Source organism: Anomaloglossus baeobatrachus, chromosome 1 (genome assembly GCF_048569485.1).
Source record: "Anomaloglossus baeobatrachus isolate aAnoBae1 chromosome 1, aAnoBae1.hap1, whole genome shotgun sequence".
Taxonomy (NCBI): Eukaryota; Metazoa; Chordata; class Amphibia; order Anura; family Aromobatidae; genus Anomaloglossus; species Anomaloglossus baeobatrachus.
Genome location: NC_134353.1, coordinates 851975561 through 851996932, shown reverse-complemented (window position 1 = coordinate 851996932; position 21372 = coordinate 851975561). Strand labels below are relative to the sequence as shown.

At 46.1% G+C, this 21372-nt stretch overlaps 1 protein-coding gene across 4 annotated transcripts in view; it reads left to right on the top strand.

The window, feature by feature from the left end:
- FAM169A (family with sequence similarity 169 member A) overlaps positions 1 to 21372 on the top strand; it is a 164008-nt gene that overhangs the window by 129349 nt on the left and 13287 nt on the right. For 3 of the 4 annotated variants that reach the window (XM_075325404.1, XM_075325410.1, XM_075325397.1), the window contains exon 12: positions 6908 to 7105. The exons of the other annotated variant lie outside the window; for it this stretch is intronic. In XM_075325404.1, coding sequence (XP_075181519.1) covers positions 6908 to 7105 — 198 coding nt within the window. The remainder of the gene's footprint in view (positions 1 to 6907; positions 7106 to 21372) is intronic. 4 annotated transcript variants of the gene reach the window in all.

Sequence of the window (21372 nt, the reverse complement as noted above, 5' to 3'; positions counted from 1 at the left end):
AAATGTACCCCTTCTGTTCAGAGCTCGGACAAGGGCTCTGACATGGCCTTAATACAGCACACAAAAATGAAAACGTCCAGCTCAATGAATAGGTTCTACTTTATTTTCTTGAATGTTCAAACATGGGACATTACATTATTTTCTAAGAAACGCATCCACCCGACTCGCGACACCCTGGGATCATCACATGGGCATGCCATGGGTGCGTGGAATGATGCGCCCCCTCTGCCTGTGCATGTTAAATGCCATTGAGAGAGATTGACAGCCGCATTTAACAGGTTATCAGTTGTGGTTGGAACCCCATTCCACCCGTCCCTGTTAGAGGTTGATGATGGCATCAAAGTCAGGGACCTGACACATGACATAATGATACGTTATTGTAACGCCTGCCTGGATCAACAGACTCAGATGGGATGTAATGGACAGACTAGAGGGAAATCACTCACCAAGCAGGACCCCCAGAACCCTGAAACCCTTTAACCCTTATACAGGGATTTGGAATTACACAGGGCCCTGGAGATCACTACCTGTGGAAGGCTGCAGTCCGATGAGAGTAGTCGTCAGGCAGGGTCAAACCAGGAATAGCAGAACAGGGACAGAATCGGCAGGCAAGGACGTAATCAGAAAACTTAGCAGAGGTCAAATCTGGATCGGGCAGCGAGGTATAAAAACAGCAGGCAGAAGGGTAGTCAGAAAACACGCAGAAGTCAGCACACAGGAATCACAAAACAGAATAGGGCGGACCAGGAGCCATGAAATCAGAACTATCTCTGGCAGAGGTCAGCAGACAGGAGGGGAACTAAGAAGGGTGTGGAGTCTTCCCATTGGCTGTAGCTGAACGCTGGCAACGTCATCTGGAAGACACACGCCACCCACAGTCAGCCAGCCACTGCAGATCCCAAGATAACCCAGCCCAGTGGATGATCGGAGCCTGCGCCCACCGTTGCCGCTGGCATGGACTTCTCTCCCATCACCAGCACCATCCACGGCAGGAACACGGCGTCGCCTGGTAATCGGAGCCGAAGTCGCTGGAGCGGACTCCAGTGGTGATGTAACAGTTATATGTTGGGAACAGGTTAAGTGCTAAGAAAAATAATGTAAAAAATTTTTTGAGTCATGAGAATGTTTTTTTTTTATTAAATACTAACGTAAGCATTAACTTAAAGGTGTATTCCTAATAGCCATTTTTAGTATATTAACATAGGTATACCATAAATGTCTGATAGTTACTGATCCCACACTTGGGATTGCAACTACAGTGCTCTGTAAATGAGTACACCCCGTTTGAAAAGTAAGATTTTATTCAATATCTCACTAAACACAAAAACATGAAGGTAAGGTTAATAGTATAACTTTCATTACTAAATCTTCAGTTTCCCTTAAATGAGATGACGCACTGTGTAAGACGATTCTATAACCGCAGTGTCCTCCATATAGCAATGGATTGAAAAAGATTTCGCCAAATCAATCGAAACATCCCAATTGTTGCAATCAGGTAGCACTATTGAAATATTAATTGATACTTGCACTACATGAATCAAATTTACACTTCTGCACGAATATTGTGAGCAGTGAATGTCCTCTAATATTTCTGAAGAACAACGGGGTAAAAGTCATTCAGTGGCCAAGTGTTTACTGATGTGGACCCAACCGAATACCTATGGGGATTTCTGAAGAGACAAGTTGTCATCACTCTCCATCCAGTACCCAGGCTCTACAAGAGGTCGTTCTTGAATAGAAAAAGATAGATGTTGCAATATGTCGCTAAATTGCTCATTCCATAACATGTATTCGTTTTTGCATCAACTTTTGGAATAAAAGTGATTTTATAATGAAAGTTATAATATTAACCTTACTTTCATATTAGAGGGTTCTATAAATCTTAATCTTATCAAAATGATGGATGTTGTTCTTGTATTTAGTGAGATAGTGATTAAAATATTACTTTTCTAAGGGGGGTGTATTCATTTATGCTGAGCACTGTATTTTGAAAACGTAGTCGCACCTTGTACCTCCATGACTGGAGAGGTGATTATCAGATGTCTATGGTATGTCATGTGCATGAGTCAATGTTTAACCCCTTCAGCCCCCGGGCACTTTCCGTTTTTGCGTTTTTGTTTTTTGCTCCTTTTCTTCCAAGAGCCGTAACTTTTTTATTATTCCGTCAATCTTGCCATATGAGGGCTTGTTTTTTGCGGGACGAGTTGTACTTTTAAATGAAATCATAAGTTTTACCATATAGTGTACTGGAAAACGGCAAAAAAATTCCAAGTGCGGAAAAATTGCAAAAAAAGTGGGATCGTACAATAGTTTTTGGGATATTTTATTTACGGTGTTCACTATATGGTAAAACTGATGTGTGGGTGTGATGCCTCAGGTCGGTGCGAGTTTGTAGACACCAAACATGTATAGGTTTACTTGTATCTAAGGGGTTAAAAAAAATTCACAAGTTTGTCCAATAAAAGTGGCGCACGTTTTGCGCCATTTTCCGAAACACGTAGAGTTCTTATTTTTTGGGATCTATGGCTCAGTGATGGCTTATTTTTTGCGTCTCGAGCTGACGTTTATAATGGTACCATTTTTGCGCAGATGCTACGTTTTGATCGCCTGTTATTGCATTTTGCGCAAAACTTGCGGCGACCAAAAAACGTAATTTTGGCCTTTGGAATTTTTTTGCCACTACGCCGTTTACCAATCAGAATAATTGATTTTATATTTTGATAGATCGGGCATTTCTGAACGCGGCGATACCAAATATGTGTATATTTATTTATTTTTTAACCCTTTAATTTTCAATGGGGGGAAAGGGGGGTGATTTGAACTTTTAGGTTTTTTGTTTTTTTTTTAATTTTTTAAAACTTTTTTTTTACTTTTTTTATTTTATTTTACTAGTCCCCCTAGGGGGCTATAGCAATCAGCAATCCGATTGCTGATCGCTATCTGCTGATCACAGCTATACCGCTGTAATCAGCAGATTCAGTCACTTTCTTTCTTCCTCTGCTCCGTGCCGAGGAAGAATGAAAGTGAAACTTCGTAGCACCAGGCGTCATCACATGACCCTGTGCTACGATGGCAACCACCGAACGTCACGTGATCACTCACGTGACGTCCGGAGGGGGCGGCGGTAAGTAAAAAAGATGGCCGCGCGCATGTAGATCTCGCTGCCAGACTTTGGCAGCGAGATCTAAGGGGTTAATGTTCCGGGTGGAATGCGATTCCACTCGGAACATGTAGGCACACATGTCAGCTGTTGAAAACAGCTGATATGTGTGCCGATCCACGCCGCCTGCCCGCGGCAGGGGGCGGGGCTTAACGGGACACGATCCTGGACGGATAGATCCGTCCAAGGTCGTGAAGGGGTTAAGATTGAAAAACCTTTCAATGTTACCTGAAAACAGGACAAATTAATCTCATATAGCCTCAAATACCTACTGTGTCCGAAAAATAAATAGTTATGGCAGACCGAACATGAGGCACAAATGTCACCTGTATTCTCAAGCCATTTATTACTCAGTACAGATAATGTATTGGGGCCTAACTTACGGTACTTGTGTGATGATCCTATTGTGATCACCTGCTCTACTGGTTCTGTTATATACAGTGCCTACAAGTAGTATTCAACCCCCTGCAGATTTAGCAGGTTTACACATTCAGAATTAACTTGGCATTGTGACATTTGGACTGCAGATCAGCCTGGAAGTGTGAAATGCACTGCGGCAAAAAAGAATGTTATTTTATTTTTTTTTTAAATTGTGAAAAGTTTTTTCAGAGGGTCATTTATTATTCAACCCCTCAAACCACCAGAATTCTGTTTGGTTCCCCTAAAGTATTAAGAAGTATTTCAGGCACAAAGAACAATGAGCTTCACATGTTTGGATTAATTATCTCTTTTTCCAGCCTTTTCTGACTAATTAAGACCCTCCCCAAACTTGTGAACAGCACTCATACATGGTCAACATGGGAAAGACAAAGGAGCATTCCAAGGCCATCAGAGACAAGATCGTGGAGGGTCACAAGGCTGGCAAGGGGTACAAAACCCTTTCCAAGGAGTTGGGCCTACCTATCTCCACTGTTGGGAGCATCATCCGGAAGTGGAAGGCTTATGGAACTACTGTTAGCCTTCCACGGCCTGGACAGCCTTTGAAAGTTTCCTCCCGTGCCGAGGCCAGGCTTGTCCGAAGAGTCAAGGCTAACCCAAGGACAACAAGGAAGGAGCTCCGGGAAGATCTCATGGCAGTGGAGACATTGGTTTCAGTCAATACCATAAGTAACGTACTCCACCGCAATGGTCTCCGTTCCAGACGAGCCCGTAAGGTACCTTTACTTTCAAAGCGTCATGTCAAGGCTCGTCTACAGTTTGCTCATGATCACTTGGAGGACTCTGAGACAGACTGGTTCAAGGTTCTCTGGTCTGATGAGACCAAGATCGAGATCTTTGGTGCCAACCACACACGTGACGTTTGGAGACTGGATGGTACTGCATATGACCCCAAGAATACCATCCCTACAGTCAAGCATGGTGGTGGCAGCATCATGCTGTGGGGCTGTTTCTGAGCCAAGGGGCCTGGCCATCTGGTCCGCATTCATGGGAAGATGGATAGCACGGCCTACCTGGAGATTTTGGCCAACAACCTCCGCTCCTCCATCAAGGATCTTAAGATGGGTCGTCATTTCATCTTCCAACAAAATAACGACCCAAAGCACACAGCCAAGAAAACCAAGGCCTGGTTCAAGAGGGAAAAAAATCAAGGTGTTGCAGTGGCCTAGTCAGTCTCCTGACCTTAACCCAATTGAAAACTTGTGGAAGGAGCTCAAGATTAAAGTCCACATGAGACACCCAAAGAACCTAGATAACTTGGAGAAGATCTGCATGGAGGAGTGGGCCAAGATAACTCCAGAGACCTGTGCCGGCCTGATCAGGTCTTATATATAAGACGATTATTAGCTGTAATTGCAAACAAGGGTTATTCCACAAAATATTAAACCTAGGGGTTGAATAATAATTGACCCACACTTTTATGTTGAAAATTTATTAAAATTTAACTGAGGAACATACCTTGTTGGTTTGTAAGATTTATGCATCTGTTAATAAATCCTACTCTTGTTTGAAGTTTGCAGGCTCTAACTTATTTGCATGTTATCAAACCTGCTAAATCTGCAGGGGGTTGAATACTACTTGTAGGCACTGTACACACTGACTAACATACAGTTAGGTCCAGAAATATTTGGACAGTGACACAATTTTCGCGAGTTGGGCTCTGCATGCCACCACATTGGATTTGAAATGAAACCTCTACAACAGAATTCAAGTGCAGATTGTAACGTTTAATTTGAAGGTTTGAACAAAAATATCTGATAGAAATTGTAGGAATTGTACACATTTCTTTACAAACACTCCACATTTTAGGAGGTCAAAAGTAATTGGACAAATAAACCAAACCCAAACAAAATATTTTTATTTTCAATATTTTGTTGCGAATCCTTTGGAGGCAATCACTGCCTTAAGTCTGGAACCCATGGACATCACCAAATGCTGGGTTTCCTCCTTCTTAATGCTTTGCCAGGCCTTTACAGCCGCAGCCTTCAGGTCTTGCTTGTTTGTGGGTCTTTCCGTCTTAAGTCTGGATTTGAGCAAGTGAAATGCATGCTCAATTGGGTTAAGATCTGGTGATTGACTTGGCCATTGCAGAATGTTCCACTTTTTTGCACTCATGAACTCCTGGGTAGCTTTGGCTGTATGCTTGGGGTCATTGTCCATATGTACTATGAAGCGCCGTCCGATCAACTTTGCGGCATTTGGCTGAATCTGGGCTGAAAGTATATCCCGGTACACTTCAGAATTCATCCGGCTACTCTTGTCTGCTGTTATGTCATCAATAAACACAAGTGACCCAGTGCCATTGAAAGCCATGCATGCCCATGCCATCACGTTGCCTCCATCATGTTTTACAGAGGATGTGGTGTGCCTTGGATCATGTGCCGTTCCCTTTCTTCTCCAAACTTTTTTCTTCCCATCATTCTGGTACAGGTTGATCTTTGTCTCATCTGTCCATAGAATACTTTTCCAGAACTGAGCTGGCTTCATGAGGTGTTTTTCAGCAAATTTAACTCTGGCCTGTCTATTTTTGGAATTGATGAATGGTTTGCATCTAGATGTGAACCCTTTGTATTTACTTTCATGGAGTCTTCTCTTTACTGTTGACTTAGAGACAGATACACCTACTTCACTGAGAGTGTTCTGGACTTCAGTTGATGTTGTGAATGGGTTCTTCTTCACCAAAGAAAGTATGCGGCGATCATCCACCACTGTTGTCATCCGTGGACGCCCAGGCCTTTTTGAGTTCCCAAGCTCACCAGTCAATTCCTTTTTTCTCAGAATGTACCCGACTGTTGATTTTGCAACTCCAAGCATGTCTGCTATCTCTCTGATGGATTTTTTCTTTTTTTTTCAGCCTCAGGATGTTCTGCTTCACCTCAATTGAGAGTTCCTTAGACCGCATGTTGTCTGGTCACAGCAACAGCTTCCAAATGCAAAACCACACACCTGTAATCAACCCCAGACCTTTTAACTACTTCATTGATTACAGGTTAACGAGGGAGACGCCTTCAGAGTTAATTGCAGCCCTTAGAGTCCCTTGTCCAATTACTTTTGGTCCCTTTAAAAAGAGGAGGCTATGCATTACAGAGCTATGATTCCTAAACCCTTTCTCCGATTTGGATGTGAAAACTCTCATATTGCAGCTGGGAGTGTGCACTTTCAGCCCATATTATATATATAATTGTATTTCTGAACATGTTTTTGTAAACAGCTAAAATAACAAAACTTGTGTCACTGTCCAAATATTTCTGGACCTAACTGTATATGGAGTAAGACAGGTTGTGATAGTCCCTTATATCTCAATTTTAGGAACCGGAATTAGAGACGGTGAATGGTGATATCGCAAAGGAAGTCTTTGAGCCTCAATTAGTAGATGCACATGATGTAGCAAGAACAGCGTCCGATACAGAATCCAATGTAGAACTTGGAGACAATAATGAGAAATCTCTGACCACTCTGGATTCAGTTAACATGGAGAAATCCTTTCAAGACTCAATTCCAGATCAGGTAAGAAGAATTCTTGAGCATCTTTATTACCATGTAATGGCTGGATGTGATTGACGTTCTCTGAAGAGGTTCTCGGGGCATGGGAAGGATACCAATGAATCTGGGGCCATACACATCTGGCTTCATTGTGCATGCCCACGTTACAAAGGTGTTGAGTGACATTCTCAGGACTAAAGGGGGCTTTACATGTAACAACATCGCTAACGAGATGTCGTTGGGGGTCACTGAATTCGTGACACACATCCGGCCTCGTTAGCGTCGTCATTGCGTGTGAAACGTACGAATGACCGCTAACGATCAAAATTACTCACCTAATCGTTGATCGTTGACACGTCGTTCTAATCCCAAATATTGTTGCTGGAGGCAGGTTGTTCGTCGTTCTTGAGGCAGCACACATCGCTACGTGTGACACCCCAGGAATGAGGAACAACACCGTACCTGCGTCCTCCGGCAACGAGGTGGGCGTGTCTTTCAGCTGCTCTCTGCCCTTCCGCTTCTATTGGACGGCTGCCGTGTGATGTCGCTGTGACGCCGCACAAACTGCCCCCCTTAGAAAGGAGGTGGTTCGCAGGCCACAGCGACGTCGCTAGGCAGTTAAATATGTGCGACGAGGACTAACGATATTGTGCGCCACGGGCAGCGATTTGTCCGTGACGCACAACGGACGGGGGCGGGAACGATTGGCAGCGACATCGCTACCGATCTCGCTGCATGTAAAGTGGCCTTAAGGAGAACAGCAGAGAACAAAAATCACACCCATAATAGTGAGAGAAACTATGCAGCTTGAATTTGCAGAAATATGTACATTTTTATGGAACATCAAAAACATTATTTTAATGGAGTAATAAAGCTCTCGATGTAATAATGGTCGTTTAGGGACCCAATAGGTTCCCTATTAAATAAGATCTCCTCCTTTCCCCCAATACTTAACATAGCACCTCCAGATTCCACTTTCAGTAAGAGGTCCCATTCAAGCTCTACTCACAGCTATGTGCCATTTACAATAGTTTTCCACTCCTCAAAAATAGAGATCAATGCTGGAGTTAAGTATGTTTCATTTTATAGGGAAAAAGTTGCTGCCAGACACGTCTTAAGGGGGCTTTACACGCGACGATATCTCTAACGATATGACGTCGGGGTCACGGAATGCGTGACGCACATCCGGCCTCGTTAGCGACGTCGTTGCGTGTGACACCTATGAGCGAGTGTTAACGATCAAAAATACTCACCTAATCGTTGATCGTTGACACGTCGTTCATTTTCAAAAAATCGTTGCTGGTGCTGGACGCAGGTTGTTCGACGTTCCTGAGGCACCACACATCGCTACGTGTGACACCCCGGGAACAACAAACAGCAGCGTTCCTGCGTCCTCCGGCAACGAGGTCGGCGTGTCGTTAATGCGGCTGGTCTCCGCCCCACCGCTTCTGTTGGCGGGCCGCTGTGTTACGTCGCTGTGACGGTGCACGAACCTCCCCCTTAAAAAAGAGGTTGTTCGCCGCCCACAGTGACAACGCTAGGAAGGTAAGTACGTGTTACGCGTCCTAGCGATATTGTGCGCCACGGGCAGCGATTTGCCCGTGACGCACAAACGACGGGGGCGGGTGCTTTCACGAGCGACATCGCTAGCGATGTCATTGCGTGTAAAGCAGCCTTTACTCTCCTGAGAACAAAGGATTTGGCATGCTTAATCCAAAATGGCCAATCATTATCCCTATATATATCACATGGCTTGACAATCTCACTGAAGTCCACACGTTTGGCCAACAATTGTCCATAAATGGCAACTCTCCCGGAATTCCTAAAAAAGTTGGCAAATATCCTAGGCCACGCCAATGCTTTGGGAAGTTTCTTGTGCATGCTGGGATAATAATATTTAGATTTATGTAGCGCCAACATATACCGCAACACTTTACATTTCTGAGGTTGCGTTTACAAATAGTATCGGACAGTACAGAATAACACATCATTCACCAATTCAAGAAAGAGGCATGAGTGAAAGATGCGTTGTCATTAGATGGCGTTTTGGCGTCCAAGCAAACAATCTGGGAGTGTGGTGAGGCAAGGCCTGGGAAAGGGATGGCATGGGTCAAGGGAACATTTTTTTACTGCCCATCATGAATATCAGTTTTCCAAATATTAACTTTTCCTGAAAGTTGGCATATATGGTTCTGTCTGATGTGTATGGACAATTACCCTACAACAAATGGGCCTAGTAAATGCCAAACAGATGAGTAAGTAGGGCCACCACCTGGCTGATAAATTATTTGCACAGCTGGTATTTGTTGCGCGATGCTGGTAAAAGTTACCGTAAGTATTTTTACCAGCCATGGCAAGTACCGGTATTTTTACATGATAAACCTTGACATCCTTGTGGCCATTTTCAGGCTCTATACATTGCTATTCAGTTTTACTGCTGCAAAAGTGGAGTCTGCTGTGCTATTCTATACAAAGGTTCATGACTGATGGACTAGTGAATTGCGCTCCTGGTAACCTAATAAATAAGACACCACACACTGCGTGACATGGATTAAAATTTTGGCCACAGCAGCCCTTTATTTTTTATAAGAAAAAACATCAACAAGAAAAACAAGATTATCGGCCCAGAGATGTGGTTGTTATAAATCCCAGCCCCATATCCCCCTCCGCCGTGTACACCTAGCTCAAGGGGGAATCTGGGTATACCCCTTGATCATTTTCCTTGTGTCCGCTGAGCTCCTCCCCAGGGACCCATCTATTCCACTGTCCACTGAGCTCCTCCCCAGGGACCCATATTCCACTGTCCGCTGAGCTCTGGCCCAGGGACCCCATTAAAAACATAATTCTCCAACCAACAAAGAGGGGGTTTAAACAACCACATCCCGCCGCCAAATGCTGCTGTAACATACAATATTAAAATGTTAATACAATATTAATATGTTGATATGACATTGTCAATTTGGATACATTACTGATAACAATTGATACAATACTAATAATGTTGATAAAATACCGATGATGTTGAATACCAAAACATTGTTAGAATATTGACAGTGTTGCAATGTCCTGATATTGATACATTTCCCTTTATTATAGGGAGGGTGGGTGGGACAACTGCTGGTTCAGTCTTTGAGTCCAGGACAAAGGAATGACACCTTAACATGGGACCTATTTCTTATATGGCCCCTGCCCCCCATCTCTCCTCCTGCTCGCTGACCCCCCACCACATTCCTTAGGTAAAAACCCCATCCCTTACTCCTTAACCCTTTCCTGGATCTATCACTGCCTCAGTCATGTACGTTACGGCTATCTGCCTTCACTCTGCTTGACTGATGGACTAGTGAATTGCGCTCCTGGTAACCTAATAAATAAGACACCACACACTGCGTGACATGGATTAAAATTTTGGCCACAGCAGCCCTTTATTTTTTATAAGAAAAAACATCAACAAGAAAAACAAGATTATCGGCCCAGAGATGTGGTTGTTATAAATCCCAGCCCCATATCCCCCTCCGCCGTGTACACCTAGCTCAAGGGGGAATCTGGGTATACCCCTTGATCATTTTCCTTGTGTCCGCTGAGCTCCTCCCCAGGGACCCATCTATTCCACTGTCCACTGAGCTCCTCCCCAGGGACCCATATTCCACTGTCCGCTGAGCTCTGGCCCAGGGACCCCATTAAAAACATAATTCTCCAACCAACAAAGAGGGGGTTTAAACAACCACATCCCGCCAAGACTCGCTCTTGTGACACCTTACAAGAGTGAGTTCCTCCACAACTTAATGGCTCGTTCTACTCCTTCTTGTATTCCCAACATCCATATATCAATGCCAATGTCATTAAGATGTACCTTATCATCTCTCCAAAATTGTTCCTTTGTATTTTCAAGCATCTGGTGACGTATGGCCACCCCTCCGTTTTCCAACACAAATTTTGTAATTTTTTTATTAACCTTTATCCTTGTATTATTGATGCGAGCCACTGATCGCGCTGTTCTCCACATTTGTCTAGCTACTATATCCGACCAGACCACCACTGTTTCTGGGTAAGACCTCCATAAATTCAACATATCAAGCTTTATGTTCCTAACTAAATGTCTTGATGTTCTTATTGCTAAATCATTACCACCTAAATTGATAAGTAAGACGTCCGGGGGGCGGTAGAACTCCACATGATACTGGATTTCTTTCAACAGCTGATGCCACTGCATTCCCCTCTTTCCTATCCATGTCACCCGTGCCAAGGAACTGGGCAACCCCAACTGTTTGCCATTAGGCCTGACTGCTGCACGTAAGGCCCCCCAAAAAACAAATGAATGTCCCATGATCCAAACCAGGCATTGCTGTTCAGCTAAAACAAAAACAAAAACACAATTATCACACAATTGTCTAAATGAAGACACAACTACTATAAGATTACCAAAATGTACACATATATATACATGTACGCCATTTATAATAAATGCAATCTAATGTAACTCTTAAATCTGCTCGATTCCCATCTCCCGATTTTTTTAACTATGTCAGGCTCTAAGCCCCATCTAGCAGCTTCTGTGGCTGCTCCTATCCTAAATGAGTGTGAAGTGAATGCATTTGGAGACTCTCCCAATATTGTCAGGCATTTTTTAAGAACTGCTGTTAATTGAAATTGTGACAATGACTTACAATCCTCATGAATTAGTAATGAACCTTGGATATTTGGCCTTATTGAGACATAGTTTCTAAAACAGATGACCGGGCAGGCCCTGGAACCGCTTAAAGGAAACAATGTGATCCATTTTCCTCTACCCTGTTGATCAGTTTTTGACTTTGCCAGAAAACATTCCAATCTGTCTGTGTACTGATGCATGTCCTCAGCTTGTAGACCCCCACTTCTGGTGGAGCTACTCGACACTAACTCGCTGATTCTAAAAGCTCCAAAAAAAGGCCAGTGTGAATGCACAACTAAAGAGTAACACTTCAAACGGACTGCTACAGACTCGGCCTAGTACACTCAGTATCTGCTGCAATAACTGGAAAGAAATCGGACGCCGTTTATCTCTGCTCTTCTTACAACTTTTTCTGTAACCCTTTAGGGCCTGCTTAACTAAAAAATGCTTTGTGTAATCAGTGAAGTCGTGCAACTTAAACCAAAAGGCTAATCCAGACATTTTACTATCAATACTGGACAATGAAATACCGTCCACAAAGGCCCTGCTAATGTAAAATAACAACAAGGAAACATTGTCATGTACACTGGCATCATGTGCCACTAGAGCACACAAGTCTTCCCATTCCCTCCATGCTGACTGGTACCTCTGCCATGTGCTTACACCCACAGACCGTTCTATCAGAGCGTATGCGGTGTCACTGGCAGTGACCACTGAAAATCCGGACACTTCTTGCCTTGTACCTCTGCCATCGGGGCTAACGAACGGAATCTGTCACACTGAAAACGAGACAGAGCATCAGCCACAGAATTGCAAACACCGGGGACATGCACAGCTGTAATCTGACAATTTGACTTTAAACAGCGCAGCACTAGATGACGCAGCAACGTAACAACAGGCAGGGAAGAAGCTGATTGTTTGTTGATGACTTCTACAACTCCCAAATTATCACAATGAAATCTCACTTTTCGGTTTTGGAAAATATTGCACCAAATTTCACAAGCAACCACTATGGGGAACAATTCAAGGAGTACTAAGTTTCGTGTTAACCCATTGTTTCTCCAACTCTCTGGCCACCTATCTGCACACCACTGTCCAGAACAATATGCACCAAAACCAGTTGACCCCGCTGCATCAGTGTGGATGTCTAGATCAAAATTTGAAACCGGTGGTCTGATCCACAATGACCTCCCATTAAACTCCATTAAGAACTGTTCCCATACCGCCAGATCGTCCTTTAATGTTCTAGCCAGCCGCACAAAGTGATGTGGAAAGGTTATGCCTGAGGTAGCTGCAGCTAGGCGCCTACAAAAAACTCTACCCATTGGAATAATGCGACACGCAAAGTTCATTTTTCCTAACAGCGATTGTAGATCCTTTAATCTGATCTTACGGTGAGATCTAGCTTCTCTGACTGCCTCCAGCAGATCACTGACCTTGTCATCCGGTAATCTGCACTCCATTGTCTCACTGTCAATCAAAATTCCTAAAAACTTGATAAGTGTAGACGGGCCTTCTGTTTTATCTGATGCTAACGGTACTCCGAAACGCTTAAAAACCGACTGAATCGCTGACAATAATGAAGCACAAACAAATGACTTTGGTGGACCTATACATAGGAAATCATCTAGATAATGCAGGACAGAACGCACGCCGGCTTCCTTCTTTACTACCCACTCCAAAAATGTGCTAAATGATTCAAACAAGGAGCATGAGATGGAGCAGCCCATCGGTAAACACAAGTCTACATAAAACCTTCCCTGCCACTGACAACCCAAGAGATGGAAGCTTTCTGGATGGACTGGTAAGAGTCTAAAGGCAGCTTCAATGTCTGTTTTTGCCATTAAAGCTCCTCTGCCGTACTTCTGTACCCATGCAATCGCTGTATCAAATGAAGTATACGAGACTGTGCAAAGTTCCTGATCGATTCCATCATTAACTGAGCTTCCATGAGGGAAGGACAGATGATGGATCAGCCTAAACTTATTGGGTTCCTTCTTTGGGACCACTCCCAATGGAGAGACTCTTAAGTTTTCTATTGGCATTTTGGTGAATGGGCCTGCCATGCGGCCCAGGTCAATTTCTTTGTTTAGTTTTGTGGAGACAATGTGAGAATATGTATAAGCTGAAGCAAGGTTACGAGAACAGGTTAATGGGCCTGAAGTAGATGGGATCTTAAAACCTTCTGAGAAACCCTCCTCCAGCAATTGTGCTGCTTTTCTATCTGGGTACCTGCTTAGATAGCCCACCATCTCCCCGAGTCTAATTGGGGTTTTCCCCTTTTTGGTTAATCTCTGCTGTTGGGGTTTTATTTCGTTTAAAGCATTTTGATAGGCTATGGTTTCCACTACAGAAGGTGCATTCATGTCTGTACCTGCATGTGTTTCCGAATCTGCACTGGCTATCATTGAACTGCCAGCAGCAACCTTTTCTGTTTGCTGCCGACAATCCGATTGCTGATGATCTGCCGACATAGCCCTGAAAGGGCTGATTAACCCCACGTGGCGCTGTCATGAGACGCATCCATAAACCAATATCTTTGTGATCCCAACGAATCCCTTGGCGACCAGCCTTTCGTTGGCGAAACTGCTCATCATAGCGCAGCCATGCTAAACCTCCATACACACGGTGCGCCTCCCCGATAGAATTCATGTAACAAAATAAGGCAGAGCAATGTTCAGGAGTTTTTTGGCCTATTACACTTGCTAATATGCTAATATGGCAAAAGCCTGGAACCAATTGGCAAATGTTTGGGGGATGAGACAATACCGTCTTTCTTGTTCCTCTCTTTTCCTCTCATCAAACCTTACTCTATCCAAGTTATATTTTTCTAAGGGCAATAATGAAAATATTTCCACATATTCGTCGGCCCAAATCTTCTCCCTAACCTCCTGTTTCAAATGAATTCCTAGAGGACCCTCAAAACATACATATAATTCTCCTTTTGCTGCATCAGATAATGTAACCCCTTGTGAAATTACTGCGTCCTCCTGTGTCTCTGGATCAGCACACAACTGACTTACCACCTCCGATGTCCGGCGACCATTTCCACACCATGCAGCAATAGGAGAAGAAGTTATGGGTAAGCTAGACTGACTCAAAGCCTCCTTAACCCCTGACACTAATTGCTGTACTACTGAATTAAGATCCCATCCTACATTGCCGGGAACTGTACCCCCAACTGCGCCCACTGGACTCATTACAGGTGTTGTTACACTAGATATAGGACAAGAAAAAGTGTTCTCACCAATACCTGGCTGCGTCCTAGGTTGACCAGCCGTCCGTGACGTATTAGTTATAGTCTCTACAGCCCCTTCATTATTGAAGTGCTGCGTGCTGCTGCCCTCTAGTGGGGAGTCGTTATCTGTGTCATAGTCATTGTCTGGAATCTCTTCTGAGTCTTGTAGCTGTAGATTTATTGCTTGACTCACATCCTGAGCCGGCCGATGAAGTCTTTGTCTGGTTAAAGTACTTTTGCGCAGTTGTCTTTTTGGATTCCTACCACTCCTCGTGTAATGAGAACCCGGATCCGGAAATGTTGTGTGTCCTAAGCCCATCCCCCCGTGTTGGTTCAGTTCCTGGGGTGAGGCCGTATGATGTCCTCTAGAATGATGCAAAGATTGTTGAGGAAGTTCTAAGGATTCATGGTGGGCTGTCGTCACGTCAGTTGTAGCTTGTGTGGCTGCTTCTCTGGCTGGCACCTCAGTAGAGCTGGACTTTCTCCTTGCACTTCTTGGTGTCTCTCTGGTTAGATGATCTGGCTCTTTTCTCTGTACCTTGTTATTCTTGTACTGTAGTTTCCTTCCTGGTTTGTAAGAAGGATCAGAGGCCGTGCTGCGCTTTGCTCTTTTCCTAGAAGTAACAGAAGGACTTATGATCCTATTGTGAGTCCTATTGGCCATTTCAGAAGTTAGTCTCTCAGGAGGTCTTGATCTTCTTAAAGTTTGATGTTCAGAAAGTTCAGAAGGGACAGATGCTGTATCCCGGGCATTCTTCAGCAATTCGTCTAGCTGGGCCTGAATCCATTCGGGCCTACACGTCAAAGCCGCAGCCTGAACAGTCTTCAGCAAGGCATCCATACTGCTGGTTCAGTCTTTGAGTCCAGGACAAAGGAATGACACCTTAACATGGGACCTATTTCTTATATGGCCCCTGCCCCCCATCTCTCCTCCTGCTCGCTGACCCCCCACCACATTCCTTAGGTAAAAACCCCATCCCTTACTCCTTAACCCTTTCCTGGATCTATCACTGCCTCAGTCATGTACGTTACGGCTATCTGCCTTCACTCTGCTGGAACTGAGCTTGCTTCATACAAGGCAGGTGTCGGCTGTGTATTGTTAGGCTACTTTCACACTTGCGTTGAACGGCATCCACCACAATGCGTTGTGTAACGCATGTGACAGATGCCTTGCAAAAAGTGTGATAATAAAGGCAACGGATTCCAGTGCAATAACGCGTTGCATTAAGTTTTCTTTAGCCGAGAGAGAGCCCTCATCATCACTGCACACACCACGACACTACTGCCCACATTATCACCACACACATCCTGACACTACCGCCCACATCATCACCGCACACATCCCGACACTACCGCCCACATCATCACCGCACACATCCCGACACTACTGCCCACATCATCACCGCACACATCCCGACACTACTGCCTACATCATCACCGACACACACGCACTACCGCACTCATCATCACCATCATCACCGCGCACACACCGGCACTACCACACCCATCATCACCACACTCGCAGGCACTACCGCACCCATCATCACCGCACACACACAGGGATTACCTCAGTGACGTCCCCGCTGACAGCGCGATTCACTTCAGTTGCTGCGTGGAGCTCACAGGAGCGGCGGTGTTCTACTGCCGCTCCTGTAGCAGAGCTGGATGCTTCGCGGGACCTCGTGTGGATTACGCCGGACCTGGAGGAGTATTTGGGGATTTTAATAAAGTGGTGAAAGAGGGTGTTTTTTTGTCTTTTATTCCAAATAAAGTATTTTTTCGGGTGTATGTGTTTATTTACTTTCACTTACAGGTTAATCATGGAATGTGCCTCATAGACGCCTGCCATGATTAACCTAGGACTTAGTGGCAGCTATGGGCTGCTGCCATTAACTCCTTAGTACCTCGATTGCCACCGCACCAGGGCAATTCGGGATGAGGCGGGTAGAGTCCCAGGACTGTCGCATTTAATGGATGCAGCAATTCCGGGTGGCTGCTGGCTGATATTTTTAGCCTGGGGGGCTCCCCATAACGTGGGGCTCCCCAGCCTGAGAATACCAGCCTTCAGCCTTGTGACTTTACCTTGGCTGGTATAAAAATTGGGGGGGAATAATGAGCGGCCGGCATTTTCAAAAGAGGAAAAGCCGCCGGAGCTTTTCCGCCGCTTAGCGCATAGCGGCAGAATCCGCCACCATAGACAATCATTAGACACCTTGGCGGATTCCAATGTAATCCGTCAAGGTGCGTTATTTTAACGACCCAAAAAACGCTAAATGTAGCGTGTTACGAGGGGGACCCGGGGAGACGTGCCAAGATGGGAAATGGACAGCTTCCGCCGGTCAAGGTCCACTGTGCGGTGTAAGGGACCGCTGCTATGGTCAGGAAAGAGTGAGCGGGTTGCTACTAGTGATCGTCTGGAATGTCACAGACGATCTATGTACACCGGTCCGCCCTAACCAGTGAGGGTTGTATGACTCGGGGCTTCTCGTTCGGTGTACCTGTTGCACGGGGACGCACAGAGGTGCCTACGCACGTGTGCCAGCAGGAGTCACAGGAATATGGCACGAGGGTAGCACAGAGGTGCCCACGCACGTGTGCTTCAGAAACAGGTGAGTCCAACAGAGACTCAAGGAGCTCACCTGGGACAGGAACACAGCCTGCTAAACGGAATACTGCCAGAGCAGCAAGGCAGGGGCAGGACCTGCAAACCAGGTGCTGCCTGAGCAGCAAGGGCAAAGCCCACAAAAGACAATGACGTCTGTACAGTGGCGTGGCAGCACACTGCCAGACATCCAAACATAGGACAGTCACGCACCGCCATGAAGGCAGGGGAAGCTTTTAAGGAGGCGTAGCTCCACCCAAGGGCGGGCGCGAGATGGGCGTGACCCAATCTGGATTCAGCACATCACCAGCCTCGTTATCGGGCTGTGTGATATCAGTGAGCGAATCAGAAGACGTCACGTGGGGCACATGCTCATCTTCCTGCCTCTGGGTCATAAAGGCGGGATCTTCGGTTTCACAATGTGCAGAGATAAGGGAAGTCTTGCTGCTTCCCTGAGCATCCATCCTTTGCACACTGTGCAACCTCTCAGACCCTCTGTGATGCTGAGCAGGAGGGCCTGTGGCAGGCAAGGGATGGGAGACCACTCCATTCTTTGCAAGGGGAGAGCCACTAGGTGTCACCCTTCCGCTGCGTCTCCGAGGAGGCAACTCCTGCAGACCGTGCAGTCTCCCAGACCTTCGGCGCTGCTGAGCAGGAGGGCTCGTGGCAGACAAGGAATGGGGGACCACCTCATTCCTTGCTACAGGAAAGCCACGAGGTGTAACAGTAGCGTTCCTTCCGCTCGACGCTGCGTCAAAATAACGACGCAGCGTCGTCCAGTGGATGAAACGCAGACACTTGTGTTACAGTGCGTCGTCAATACAAGTCTATGGAGAATAGCGCAGTGCGTTAACGGACTGCTCTATTCTCCATAGTGGCGGATTGCCCTGAATGCAAGTGTGAAAGTAGCCTTAGCATCTGCCTGTAACAGCAGTGACTTGAGCAGTCTCCAATCTCTACTGCTTTACTATATAAACTGTTCTGTTAATGTCTGATAGGGGTAATTGAATGCACAATTGCTGTGTTCACTTGTTCTTGTGCCCATCAGACTACCCTGGCAGTGTGTGTATGTAGCAGATCTGACTGTGCATGTACCATATGTGGCGCACCTGAGGCTTCAGTCGCCACAGAGGTACTACACCTCAACCTGAGGTGTGGTATTCCATCCTGGGAAAGGAGGAGGTCAACACCGGTTTACACAAAAGCACGACACCCAGGCTCAGAAACACCTCATCAGACATGGCTGAGGGTGTGATTATATCCGAAGCCAGGCTGGGGGGGGTGGAGTTGTAGGAGTGGGAACACAGCAGTAAAAAGTGGGGACACAGTGTGTAGAGTGTGGAGGAGAGAAAGAAGAGCAGTGGAAAAGCTAAGACCTGTGGCCTGGAGCAGGTACCGCTTTGCCCGGGCAAGGACAGAAGGGATCCTAGAGATCACAGGAGCTCATCTCTCGTGGCCTTATTCCATATATAATCTATCGGTGGAAGGACTTGGCTGCAACATGGGGACTGGACTCTAGGCTAGGGGAGTATAACCCACAGGCTCCGCTAGCAAAACCAGCAGCTGAGGTGTCTGTACGCACCGAAGCTACCACCTCCACAAATTCACTGGAAAGTGACGCTTCACGCCACCCCACAGGGTTTATGGGCACTGATACAGAGTTCAGTGAGCGAAGGCGCAACGCAGGAGGGAGAAACAAGCACAGGAGTCCGCCAGGAAAGGGTACACTTTAGAAAGGTGCACCAGAATCTACGCAGGCGTGTCACATGCATGTAGCAGTGTTGTGTAGATAGTGCACATAATGTGCTGCTGTGACGCTATAAGTATAGATACACATGCTGTGATGAGAAACATCATACTGTATATACATACCTGTACAATATTAAATAGAAGTAATCTATATATATATATATAATTGCCCTATTCTGTCTGTCTGTCCAAGAAATTACATTATACGCTGAAACCACCTAAAGCACGCCCACACAGCTCCAACAGGCCGAACACCCCCCCACACACCCACTCCTCACTCCACCTCACCCAATCAGCAGCAGCCCTGCATCACATCCCCCACACACCCACACCTTACTCTACCCACACCCAATCATCAGCGACGACCGCTCAGTTAGGACACGCCCACTCGCCGAAACCCAGACAACATCCTCACTGCACATACACCGGCACTACCGCTCCCATCATTACCGCACATACACCGGCACTACTGCAACCATCATCACCGCACATACACCGGCACTACCGCACACACAGGCACCACTGCACATACACCGGCACTACCGCTCCCATTATCACTGCACATACAGTACACCGGCACTACTGCACCTGCACCCATCATCACCGCACATACACCGGCACTACTGCACCCATCATCACCACACATACACCGGCACTACTGCACCCATCACCACCACACATACACTGGCACTACCGCACACACGCAGGCACTACCTCACTCATCATCACCGCACAGACCCAGGCACTACCGCACCGATCATCACAGCACACACACCGGCAATACCTGAGTGATTTCTCCGCTGACAGCGCAATTCACTTCAGTTGCTGCCTGGAGCTCACAGTGAGAGGCGGTGTTTTACGGCCGCTCCTGTCAGCTTCAAGTAGCAGAGTCGAAAGCGTCATGGGACCTCTGTGGATTATGCCGGACCTGGAGTGGTATTTGGGGATTTTAATAAAGTGGTGAAGGAGGGTGTTCTTTGTCTTTTATTTCAAATAAAGGATTTTTTCGGTGTATGTGTTTATTTACTTTCACTTACAGGTTAATGATGGTGGGGTGTCTCATAGAATCCTGCCATGATTCACCTAGGACTTAGTGGCTGCTATGGGCTGCTATTAACTCCTTATTACCCCGATTGCCACCGCACCAGGGCAATTCGGGATGAGCCGGGTAGAGTCCTGGGACTGTCGCATCTAATGGATGCGGTAATTCCTGGCGGCTGCTGGCTGAAATTTTTAGACTGGGGGGCTCCCCATAACGTGGGGCTCCCCATCCTGAGAATACCAGCCTTCAGTCATGTGGCTTCATCTTGGGTGGTATCAAGATTGGGGGGGACCACACGCGTTTTTTTTTTAATTATTTATTTATTGTACTGCACGATATAGACGCGCCCACCGGCGGCTGTAATTGGTTGCAGTGAGACAGCTGTCACTCAGCGTGGGGGTGTGTCTTACTGCAACCAATCATAGGCCCCGGTGGGCGGGGAAGCAGGGAATACGAGATGGAATAATGAGCGGCCGGTATTTTCAAAAGAGGAGAAGCCACCACAGTGTGACAGCTGTGCAGTGCCAAGTCGGTGATCGGTGAGTATGAGAGAGGGGGCGAGAGGGAGAGACAGACCGTCAGAGAGAGAGAGAGAGAGAGAGAGAGAGACCGACATTGACAGAGACAGAGAGATAGAGACTGAGAGAGAGACCGATCGACAGAGAGAGAGAGAAAGCGAGAGACCAGGAGTGCTTTTAACGATTTAGAACGTTCTGCTGGACATGCTGAGCATTCTCAGTAGAACGTGATGCAATCCTGCACTGGAATCCGTCGCCAAACACATGGCGACGGAATCCAGCACCATAGACATTCATTATGCCTCTTAACGGATCCCGACGGAATCCTGCGGAGTGCGTTTTTTTACAGCAACAAAAAACGCTATATTCAGTGTTCCTTACGCCCGACGGGCACTGACGGTCACCGATAAAACAACTGATGCAGGGCGGATGCAACGCAAGACCATCCGTTGCAATCCGCCCTTAATAGAAGCCTATGAGGAATAAACGGATTC